Raw genomic sequence first — 12,806 nt, 5'->3', positions numbered from 1 at the left:
GGGCAATGATCCTGCTATTGGCAATAAAACATTGTGGAAGCTCAAAAAATTTATTTTTACTTTGAATTGTGATTGTTGACTTAAATATGAAATTAAATATTTTGATCAGAATTATGGACTTCCTTTTCATTGCTATGCAGAGTATGAAATTAATTTATAATTATATATAAAAATGTATGAAATTTTATAAGTTTATATATATATATATATATATGAAAAATTCAAAATACATAGTATATATTGTTAAATTTTTGATAATTCAGGCGTAGTAACATGTCTTAAAATTAATTGACTTTAAAAAACATGTTTAGTGCATAGCAATATAATCAGTTCTTTGTAGCGTCTAAAATTTGTTTCATGTGCATAGTACGTACACCTAACTAGTAATTATAAAAATCTGATCTTGTTTTATAATTTCGTAAATTTTTTTTTTATAAAAATAGGAAATATCTTTTTAAAATTTGCTTATAAATCTTCAAAAACTTAAAAACAAGATACACATTTGTAATTATATTAAAAGTTTAAAGTAAAAAATGAAAATTATTTTTTAAAACTAAATAGGCTCTAAAGATGCTCAAGTGACTTAAAACTCTTTTTGAGCATAATAGAAAAAAGTCATGTAATCAATTTAGTTCTACATAACTCATTTCTGTTTCATCCTTGTGCACCAAATGCATAATTAAATTTTATACCAATGAAACTCATCCTCTATTCAAATTTTATAAAGTCCAAACAAGCAGGATCCAACTTTTCTTTTTCTAGAATATGATGGCCTTCGATTCCCATAGGATATTTAGTCCTATATCCTTTCAAGTTTAAACCCTCTCCATCTCTATAACCCATTCTTGGATACATGATTAACCTCAACAAACTTCAAAGTTAAGGCATAATACATTATTTACATTAAGGTTTCAGCATACGTAAAATCGCTAACATTATCTCTCTGTTCTTCGAATCAAATAATAGCAGATCCATGTTCAAAATGTTCTATGCATAATAGCAAAACCCCAGACCAAATATAATGCTCATCTGTTTAATCATATATCCATTCATCAGAAGATTCACAGCTTGCTCTTGGGAACTATCACAGGTGCAGCTCTGGACCTCCTCTCCACTGCTCGAGACACTTGTTTTACTGCATCTTTTGATAACCATGGGGGTCTGCTCAGCCATTCTCCTCCATCTACTACCATTGTGGTTCCATTTATGTACTTTCCTACACACAAATAGACCAATAAGACTACTTAAGATTGACATATCTAGTGTTTGGAACACAATGAAAATAGAATTATCTAGAATAACAATTCTAAAAAATGTACATTTTCCATCAGGCACAAATCTGCGAAAAGATGGTTGAATTTGTTGAGAATCTGTGAGAACTGGAAGGTAAATTTTCAAATAAGGGGCAAAGTAGAAAAAACAAGTAAAGAAAGCTTTCACATTTGCAATATCAAGTGAAAGAATTCAATTGAATCCATTAATAATTCCGTCCATTCCAAGTTGTATTAATGGGTCTCATCTGAATTGAACTGATGTTGAATTTGGGAGTATGGACTGGAGTCAAGCCCATCAAAGCTAAAACCTTACGAATTTTCTAGGGCATAGTTTGGCTAAAGAGGAACTTATGAAAGCGAACCGATTCAAGTTATTGTAAAAATTGTTTGGCCAATAGTGACAAAGAGTTGTAAGAAAGCAAAAGATAACCAGAGCATTTTGGTAAAAAAAGTTTGAAAATGATTAAAATGAGCACAATAGGTGTGTCATTTTAAGAAACATATTAATGTGGATAATTTGGTAATATTTGAAAAAATCTAAGGAAACCCATGGAATTGAAATTTTTTGAAAAAGTCAATATTTAGCTTTTAGAATCTCCAACTCCATAAATTTTTTAATATCTCCAAATAAGCTAAAAGCTAGCTTTCTAAAGTTGAAAAATAGTTTATTAAATGTATTATACCCAACTTTCTTTTTAAAAGGAGAAGCTCACCCATAAAGGGGGGCCTAACTCACCCTAAGGTATCGAAACAAAATCTCTAACTTTGCATTGATTAGGGCTCATTTGTAGTCAAATGGGGTCCAAATTTGGTCCATACACAAGTCAAGGTGAAATTAAAATTCATTCTAAAATTATGTCTGCATTTATAAAGTACATGTCTAAGGTGATCTTCGATAGGAAATGAGAAAGGAGGGAAATGGGTTCCCCACTTTGTTGTTTCATTGAGGGGAAGGAGAATAAGAGGGGGGGAAATAACTGTCACTCAACTTTACTACATAGTCATGTCCTTTTTTTAATCTGTTTTTGGAAGGATTAATTTTGAAAGGGAGTGGAAAAAAACCCTTTTTATTCTGCTCCTTAGTTTTCCATTGTACAAATGAAGGAAAAAGAACTTTCTACTCGCATATTCTTTCTCCCTCTTTCCTTCCCCTTTTAGTTTGACTAAAATTAGTATAACAAGTATTTGAGAATTTTGGTGTTCGGCACAGATCTGGCCCTTCATTGGAGTTATCTATGTTTTTTATAGTATTATTACGAAGTATAATGCTGTTGTTTGTAAAGGGGATGTTTGCCTCACATTATCTTGAATTCTTCCTGAAAATGTGACCCCCTGAATATTGGATGCCCACATTTGAGAACCAACATGAATCCTTCATGTCATGCATACTGATCCCTAGGACTGCAAGATATCCCTAAAATATGCAAGATAACCCTCATGTAATCTTTGATTTTTATGGGAATCCAACTTGCGCCTAGATGACTTTGCCCCTTCTTGTTTAGTTGTGTTAGTAGTAGTAGTAGTTGCTGTTGTAATAATAATAATAATGACAATTATTATTCTTACTATTAAAATATATTATTGAAAACTAAAATTATTATTATTTATTCAATTACTATATTTAAAAGTATGAATGCATGCTATTTTCTGGAAGAAAATATTACTGTTTTAAAATATAAGACAAAACTTGTTTAATTTCTGAAGAAATTTAGAGAAAATATCTTATTCAAGAGTACTTTTTAAATAGGTTAAGACCAAAACCTAAAAAATTTTGTGCATGGCCTCAATTTAAGACTTGTACAATTTCTTTTATAGAAAAAAAGAAAAAGATATATTAGGAGAGAAGGAGATTACAATTTAAAAGAGGATGAGCTGTCCTAAAATAAATTATAAAAATAATAATAAAAATAAATAAATTATAAGATCGGCCTAACAAGTCACATAAGAAACCCCCTCTTTAAGCCCTTGCCCTCATAATTTACTGGACACTTCAAGTTTGCTAATTCATGTTGCCCTTTCTTCAGCTTTTCCTCTCTTTATCCAAGCGAACTTCATTACCTCCAGGACCGGAGAACCACAGCCCCATCTCATCCATCAATTATTGAGTTTCTAAGTCCTTCTAATCAACCTCAACAATGGGAGTGGGCAAAATCTTTTCCTTATGGTGTTGCTTTTGACTAAAACCATCCTCCTCAATTATAAAATTGCCCTCTAAGCCTTCCAATGGAGATGGCACCACATATGATAATCCCAAGTAAATCAGATGATTCAGAAACATAGGCACACTGATCTTGAATGTCATCCAAAAGCAAGCCACCCTCATCCGCAAATTCACTAATATCATCACAATCATTTTCTGATGCATCACCCAGTTACTCCTTTTCCTTGGCCTTTCTCATTTCTTTGTGCACCAGGCTGCCCTTTTATTTCTGTCTCCCTTTTGAAGATTCTGAGAATTCACGACACATGGAGAACTTTCAGCAATGTTGATTACATTTTTCCGGGAATTTCTAAAAAAATTATCTTGCTTATCCACCAGGCGAACATAAACCTTCTCAAAATTCCTTCCCTTACCAGAAGAGTTATCCCCCTCCTTGACAGCTAACCCAGTATGTTACCGAACCACCTTTGTGAACCTTAGTGCAAGCCCCTTACTCAGTTAATGCTGAGGGCAGGTTCTTGATCAAACACTCATCCTGGCAGCAACACTCTTGAACTGAAAGAACAGGATCACCAGTTGAGTTTCCCAATACTAACTGAGTTGCCACTAAGCCTACGTGGAGGCTGCCAGCTGGATTCACCCTCCAATCCCCTTGTGTTGAGCAATGGAAGGCTTGGAATCCTTTCCCTGCGATAAAGCGTTAAATCTGTTCTGCAGAAGGGGAAGGGCCATCTCCATATGAGAGTTGATTGTACCAGGCTTATACAGTCCATCTCTAAATTCTGTAGTGGGGGCCTGTGGGGCTCATTACCTTCTTTGTGATAAATAGACTTCTGGGCCTGGCCAGGAAGCCCATTAAGATTTAAACTGTTATGAGCTTCAAAATACTGTTGGATTTTAATTTAACTTCCCTTCGGCTGGAAGTTACTGGACCTTCTCTATTACAGAATGAAGCCTAAGTCTGTTTGTAGGCAATCCATAATATGATCATTGAATCCAATGGTAAAGATATCCTTTTCGCCCTCCCCAATGTTTGATAATTTAATACAAATTTTTAAATGTCATATCACTCACAAAACTTTCATCATTGATGTTACTTATGACAAAATAAATAGCATTGTTCAAATCACAAAGGCCATTTATGTTCAAGAAATCAAATCACTCCCTCAAACTATGTGGCTTCGACACTTTTACAAAGCAACCATGTTTGTATCAAATGGAAAATCTTATAGGACATTCCTTAGACACTCCGTAAATATGTTGATAATTTATAATATATGAAATTTTGTTTGGGATAGAGAAAGAAACCTTATTAAGAGAAGAAAGAATAATATATTTATAAATGTCATTTTTTATGCAATGTTTGCAGCCCCTTATGCCCAGATGTAATCTTTTTTTTTCTTTTTTTTTTTCTGGATTTTTCTAAGCATATGCACCTGTGCTGCATCTCCTTTTGTTTCACATACTTTATCACATTTGTGGCAATCAAATACTGCAATTGACAAGCTTCTTTGCTCTCATCATAATGCTCCCAATTAAGGTGTATCTTAGTCAAGTCTGCACAGTCAATGACTTGAACTCACCTCGACAAGAGAATCTTCACCCTGAAACTTGATGCGAACTAAATTGAGTCTATATTTATTGTGCTTAAGCTCAGCTTGAGAGAAAGATTGTAAAACCTGACCCCAACTTGGCTCATCAAAGTTTGGAAGAATGTCTTGCACTTGCATAGAACTCAACTCAGGAACTAGTGGTGTTCACACTAGATGCGTGGAAAAGGAAGATGATGGAAGTTGTGAATTTGATGATGGCCTAATGGATGAATGGAAATAAGTTCCAGAAAAATAGAAAGACAAGGAAATAAAGGTGAACACAAAGAAAGAAGTATGGAAGGTGGCGGTTGACAGAATGGCTTCTAGCAATGGAAATGGGTGGGTGTGAACATTGCTAGTGTGGGCAATATAGGCACCATGAAAATGAGTTGGGATCGAACCAGTAACCAAAAATGAAAATCTTAAGTTCTGTGACGTAAAATATGTAAATATTATTAATATTATACATAATAGAAAAGGGTGTTCCAATGACACAAGACTCCCCACTTTGTGAGGGTAAGGGGAGGATCGTCACAGTGTACGCCACCATACCCCTGCTTTTATAAGAGAGGTTGTTCCCTTGGACTCAAAACCGTGACCAACCAGTCAGAGGATCAAGAAATGACTTGATTTGAATTGTATGACTCGATTCAATTCACTAGCTTCTCAATTCAAATCTATTAAGTGAAACGAAATAAGTAGGAAATGAACTTGAATCTTGCAATTCTTGATTTGAAACTTATGGTTCAAAATTTGAATCTTAAGATTTGTGATTAAGTACTCATTTGCACCGACTGAATCCAACAAATCAAATTGGTTCCCAATCAAACTTAACTATTTAAAATTTCAAAAAAAAATTCACGATTTTTTTACGATCCATTTGGAACTTGAAAATATTGGGGAAAGGAAAGGAAAACAACATGGATTTCACTTTTTCATGTTCGGTTATCAGAGAAAGTGAGAAAGAAATAAAAAATATACCAAATCAATGACACATCCTTAACATTTGGTTTTTCTTAATTTTTAATCATATTAGAACAATTTTTTATTTTAAATGGTATTTGATATAGAGAGAAAATACAGAGGAAAATGAATTTCCTTCTTATATTCCTTTCCTTTCCTTTTCCCAAAGAAAATCCTTGATACAAATTGGCCATTAAATTTTTTTTTTTTTTTTTTTTTTTAAAAAACCCTTAAAACCTCTTCCAATGGCCTTTAAAGGGCCTTTAGAATCAAAATTCAAAATAAACAAAATCTTTCTACTTTTGTCTCTCTTCTAAATTGTTTCCAAAATTTTAGTTCCCTAAGCTTTATCCAGAGTTTTTGAAAATTCCATTATCTCTTCATTCTCCTCATGAATAGTTTATTTTGAAACTAGATGTGTCTAGATATGGTAACATCTTCGCAAGTTGACATTTCAAGAGTGAGTTACTTTTACTTTCTCAACATTCTAACAGACATAGATGTGCATGTGTGTATATTAGAGTAAATGATCATTCAATTTTCATCAATATACTCCATTTTTAATATGTTGTGTTCGTTTTAGATATATACTTATATTACATAATTGAATTTTAGAATTTGTATTGAATCTTATGATTTGATAGAATTCTTAGTTCACAGTTCAAAACCAGTTTCATAACTACGTCTATTATAGTGTCTTTTGTGTTAGACATGAGAAATTCATTAAAGGGCAATGATGAAGTGCCAACCCAAAAATGTAAACAGATCAAATATAAGTAATCTATAAAATCTAAAGCAACTTGTATATCTGAAAGTTGTTGCCCATTAAACCATGCAGAGACTTAGAACACCTCTCCTTGGGAATTAGAGACGTTTCAACTCCTTCAAAAACCTTTCTATTTGACTGTCTTCAAACCTCCCATAAATGATGAGGGAATCAAAGTTCAGCCTTTTTTCCTCTATGTACAAGTATTATACCTCCTCAAGCCCAAAGTTCTTTCTTAACTGACCCAACTGTTGCCCAAGAGAAATTAACAAGTAACAATACAAGCTCCCACAAATTCCTTGTTCAAGAAAAGTGTAATAAGACGTGGTTTACTGCATAGCCGCATTTTTACAGAGGAGACGTCTATCGACTTGAACTTTTCCCCTTTTTGAAGGTTTGCATCTTCAACACCCTGCTCCAAGTTGCTTCCTATGCAAAAAAAAAAAAAAAAAAGCCCCAGCTCTAGCTGGAGCACACATCTTCCAAATGGCTTCCAAGGGAAAATTGATCCTCCCAATGTGGCAATGACATGATCTATTTTTTCAAGCTCATTGTTGTAAGATTTGAGGGCAAGCCTTAACCGAATGATAAGGATGTTGTTACACTCAAGCCAGAAAGTCACAAGTTCAAGCCATGGAAACATCCTCTCCAATTGTGTATGCAAGGCTGCATATACCATGCTCTCCCCAGGCCCCCAATATTGCATGGGAACTTTGTGGAGTGAGTGTTTCATTTTTCATTCTCACAAGATTTAACTGCAAAAAGGACACTGATATTCAATTTACACCCAAGTCTGCCTTAGCCTTCCCTGTCAGACCTGACTCCATAATCATATCAAAGAGGTTAGGGAAGGTTTCCAAGTTCCAACTGCCAGTCTTGCGCATTCCTCGCAAATGAAATGTTCCATATTAATAAATTCCAATAGAGAAGGAAAAATAAGAGCAAATTAAAGCCTCTTTGTCACAGGGCAGAGAGAAGAAGTCCGGGAATTGATTTTTAAGAGGAACAACTCCACACCAGCGGCCATGCCAAAAAAAAACACTGCTGCCATTCTTATAAATACTCTATTAAGCCTGCCGGCCAAGTGTCAGAAGAGCTAAAGTATACTTTCGAAGCCACTTGAGCCAGCTCAAACTTCATATCAAGATAAGTCAGCAAACTGCTGAGTCGAACTTGACTAGCTCACAAGCACACTGACACCCCTATTACCAACTCCACTTTATCAGCATCATCATTGCTGAATAGCTTTAAAACATAAAGTCGTGTAATCTTCACAGTTCCTGACAATTTTTCCCAAAACATATTCCACAAGTTCTAGGGAAGCATCTGTTGAGTTTCCTCAACCTTGTCCGAGAGGGAATCAATGGTTATTGGGGATTTTTTGATCAATGATTTATACTTGGAGCAGAAGAGAAGGACTAGTAGTGACTTCAGTAGTAGCCTTCCAATCTCTCAGAATGATAACTGATGTGCCAATCTTGTCATGTCTGCACCACACACCCAAATCTATTCTAATAGGTATATTGAATTACTTCTCTCAATCTGGATGAACCAAATAGCAGAAATCATGGTGCACCTCTACAACCAAAATCTTTAGAGCCTCCAAAGCCACAAATATTGAAACTTAGATAACCATGTGGTAGATTTAGCTAAGTTACACTTCTTTGGAAGTCCATGTACTTCTAACAGGCAAAAGAGCACCCCTGTGAAGCTCTAAGGTTGATGGAAAAAGGGTGTGAGAGTTTATACGTATTTCATAGAAGCCCACAATAAAGTTTATTCATTTGCCCAAAAAAGGGGTTAGGGTTATGTTAAGTTGATATTATGGTCACCTTATTAATCATAGTGACTCCCAGAACGTTCTACAAATTCATGTTTGCAATACAGCAGGAAATAAACTTTTATACTAATTTCATATAGTGATTTTAAATGCAAAGAATTTGGATGGAATAGTATAGATCAAGACGATCATGTTGCACAGAACAAATTTAGCATCCAAGTAACTAATGGAGTATTGGATATGTGTTGATGAAAAAGACAGTAGAAATCAATAAGTAAAGATAACTAACCCATGTCAGATGCAAGGTACAGAGCAGCCATGGCAATATCCCACTTCTCCCCCAGTTTAAATAGGGGGTCATACTCTTCAAATTTTGGAGTGATCTCCTCAGGAGCAAGTTTACTAGCTCCCATAGTGTCAGCAATAGGTCCTGGAGCAATCCCATTTACTCTAATATTGTAATCTGTCCCCCACTCCAAGGCCAGGCTCCTTGTAATGCTATCAACAGCTGCCTAGTAAAGGGGAAAATATAGAGAAATTTCAAAAATATTAAAATGAAGTTCTTCATAAACTACCATGTTGTGTTGACAAACCTTGGCTGCAGAAACATGGATTTGATACCAAGTCGCCGTATAATGCAAAGTTGCACTAATATTTATTATTGTTCCACCATCAGATGAATCCTTCCCTGGTCCTCCTTTCTTTAGATACTTAAGTGCTTCATGTGACATTGTAAAAGTGCCAACAGAATCTATATCGATTACTGTAAAGAGACAGAGACCAAGCAAAATAAATAAGCTTTCAAGTCTTACCCATTATTAGCACAAGAGCCTCCAAGGCAGAAAAAACATATTAGAAGAATGTCTTGGTGTGGTATTGACACATTATTATTTCACCAAGCAATTTGACCTTCCCCAGAGTACAGATGGTGTGGGACCTTGTGCAATGAGTGACACTTTTTTTTTTTTTGCAATTTGATTCATTTCAAAATAATATTTTATCATAGTAAAATACATGAACAATATTTTTTGCATTTTTTTCACAATTTGATTCATTTAAAAACAATATTCTTATCACAGTAAGATCCATGAACAAACCACAAGGAAATTAAATCCACAGTGAAGTCTTGTTCTGTTTATATGACATTTAAGACGAACACAAGATATTTAATACAATTTGGAAGGATTTCATTTTTCTGTTATCAAATATCATGGAAGGATTTCATGCAATGTTGGCTGAAGAGTTCCTACTGCTTTCATATAGTGGTCGTTTTATGTAAAGAGGCCTCTGCCTTTTGTAATGGAAACCAAACTGGAAGAGTCTTGTACCATGGGAACTGGGATACCGAAACCAGATATCAAAAAATATATCAATATGGAAATGAAACTAACACAATTTTTAAAGCCAGGAAATATTTGGTTACTTCCTTACAAAAATAAAGAAGTTCCTTGGTCCACATCTGAAGTTAATGAAACAGTCAATTCACCCAACCCTAGAAATGTTTCTCATTTTTTTATTGACCTCAAATGAATAAGTTGCTATGACATTGACAGAAAAAAAAAACTTCCCTATCTAATTGCAATATATTCATAAGCATTGAAACACTAAATTGCGAAGAATAAAAATCTCTAGTTTGAAATCAGAATCAATATACCAGCTAGATAAGATAGCCTGTGAAAGATAAATATATTTTTTCTTCTTTTTTTATTTAGGATCAGCATGAAAGAACATTCTATTCAACCACATTTTCTGGTATCAACCTGTTCGAAAGCCATTTGATGATAAATCCTCTGCTGACACAAGAAAATTTCCTGCTGCAGCATTGACAAGAATGTCAAGCCTGCCAAAATGCTTAATAGTTGATTCCAAAACTCTAACTGCATCATCTTGTTTGCGAACATCTCCCTCGAGTCCAATAGCCTGCCACATAGACAGCAGAGCGACATTCTAAAGTCATTAAAAAAAAAAATGTCGTCCTGGGCCACAAGGGTCCCTGCTTTGCAAGGGTATTGGGAGGGTCATCGCATTGCACACAGTCTTACCCCTACTTATATACAGACAGGTTGTTTCCTTGGACTTGAACTTATGACCGACCGATCACAAAGGAGCAACCTTACCATTGGTCCAAGCCCTGCCCTCATTTTTAAGTCACAAAACTAACAATAATTCAGTCATCCAAATTATGTAATTCTAACTGTTCAAAAGCATTCACACGATAATAAAAATATAAATGTGTGTGTGTGTGCGTGTGAGCAATCAAAACAAATAAAGAACAGAATTGAGCAAAAGCATATACTAGATATCACAAATTGAAGTTATGTATAGATATATCAACTACTCCAATGTAATTATATATGGTAAAACTGAAAGCCAGGAATCATCCCCAAGCAACTATACTATCCTCATTAGTATGTGATAGTTTAGTCATTCTCTCTTGACTTCATGATTTTTTTTTCTATGATTTTCTCAATGCCAAAGGATGTTTTTTTTTTCTTTGGTGACACTGCAGAAGAACTTCAAATGATATAATTTTTATTAGAAAAACATTATAGAGTGTTGGGTGTGCAGTCATGTGGAGTTGGGTCATGGGAAACATGAGTTGGATATAGACCTGCCTCGACATTTTACACACCTAAGACTCAAAACCCATGTATTTGTGCTTATAGACTGAGACTTTTACAACCACAGTAGGTAATGATGGAAAACTTGATCTGTAACTTATGATTTGCTAGGAAACGTCAAGAATACTACTGGGCTACAAGGCTGGGGTTACCAAGAAAAGTGTAGGAATAATTTTCGTGGTGCATTATTCAATTGTAGTCTTCCATTCACCGTTTTTATCAAAATATAATCACAGTATTACACACTGTTCAATTGGTGTAAACCATCGTATAAATTTGATTTGTGGTCAGTTTTATCATATGAACGTTGCTGAGTCACCACTTGACCTAAAAGGCTAAAAGCTCCCTCACATGAGGAGCTAAGTTGCTCTCGGAGTAAGAAACAACAAATAACACCATTCATGAAAATAACATCTCATGATAATTTAATAAACTGAAGAGACACAAGGATTGAAACTAGAACTTACTAACAATCCTGCTTGTGTCATTTTAAGTCACCACTTCAAAGTTCTAGTTATTAGGTCGAGGACCACCAATGAATAGGCGTAGCTCTAAGAGGCATATTTTAACGCCTCATAATTAACACACTAACATGCGAAATGGAAAATATCCATTGGATAAATTTTTACCAATTTTACTTAGATTTTTCATCATACAAGAACGGTTTACCAAATGAAAAAATATAATTCACCATCACTAAGCCAAATAGTTGAATCCCTCAGCCTCAACAGTGCGAGGGCTCTTGCTTCTTATATCAATATAATTATTTTCTTTCAGTTTCTCGGCAACCAAACAAACAAAGCAGGAGTTTCATAAGAAAAACAGCACCGCAAAGAAGTAAAAAGATAAACCCAGACGAACTTGGAGAGTTTCAAGTGACAGAAAATGGTGAAGTGCCAGAAAATTACAGGGATTCCCAGAGATTGGAGATTGGCAACTGCGAGGTCAAGCACGTGTTTGCGACGACCCATGATGGCCACGGAGGTTCCATGCTTGCCCAACTGCAGGGATATCTCGAACCCAATTCCAGACCCTCCTCCTGTGAGAAGGGCCACCTTCCCTTTCAGTATATCTGCCTTGAACGGAGACTCCATGAATCCAACTCTACTGCCTGTCCCACCTCCCTCTGAAAGAGTTCATTGACGGCCAATGGATTCCTCTAACCAGTGTCTTAAATTTCGATTTCAACCCAAATTTCGAACCTCTGATTGTGCGGAAATTTCAAGGAAAATTTCAATTTGGATGCTAATTTCGATTTTGATATGAAAAAATAACACAAATTAATAGTAAAGTATGGAATTGTTTGTGAAATTAATAATTCATCCACTGCACTTTTTTAAACTATAAAAATAAACTCTTAAATTTAATTTTGTTGACAATAAATTTTTATTAATTGACTATTAGTCAACCATTAAGAATATGCGGAAAAAAAAAAAAGTAATTTTAACTATAATAAAATAATATTTTAAAATGATATATGTTTAATAAATTAAATTAAAAAAACGGTCAATATGATGACTTGAAAACTAACTAAGTGATTCAAAGACATAATTGATTTTCAAATTAACTAGTATATCCGGTCCAATCGTTTTGGATCAACCAAGTGACATCACCATAACAAAAAAATTCTATTGTTATTTCAAAAAAAA

At 34.6% G+C, this 12,806-nt stretch overlaps 1 protein-coding gene across 1 annotated transcript; it reads right to left on the bottom strand.

Moving 5' to 3' along the window:
- Positions 1 to 857: 857 nt before the first annotated feature.
- Positions 858 to 12,534, bottom strand: LOC131160595 (peroxisomal 2,4-dienoyl-CoA reductase [(3E)-enoyl-CoA-producing]-like). The gene is made up of 5 exons (XM_058116427.1): positions 12,066 to 12,534; positions 10,297 to 10,456; positions 9,130 to 9,299; positions 8,826 to 9,048; positions 858 to 1,216 (listed from the first exon to the last, which is right to left on the bottom strand). Exons 1-5 carry the CDS (start codon positions 12,249 to 12,251, stop codon positions 1,062 to 1,064), a joined length of 894 nt encoding a protein of 297 aa, XP_057972410.1. The 5' UTR covers positions 12,252 to 12,534; the 3' UTR covers positions 858 to 1,061.
- Between the last annotated feature and the right edge of the window lie 272 nt (positions 12,535 to 12,806).

Source organism: Malania oleifera, chromosome 7, assembly GCF_029873635.1.
Source record: "Malania oleifera isolate guangnan ecotype guangnan chromosome 7, ASM2987363v1, whole genome shotgun sequence".
NCBI lineage: Eukaryota > Viridiplantae > Streptophyta > Magnoliopsida > Santalales > Ximeniaceae > Malania > Malania oleifera.
This window is presented reverse-complemented; position numbering and strand designations above follow the sequence as displayed.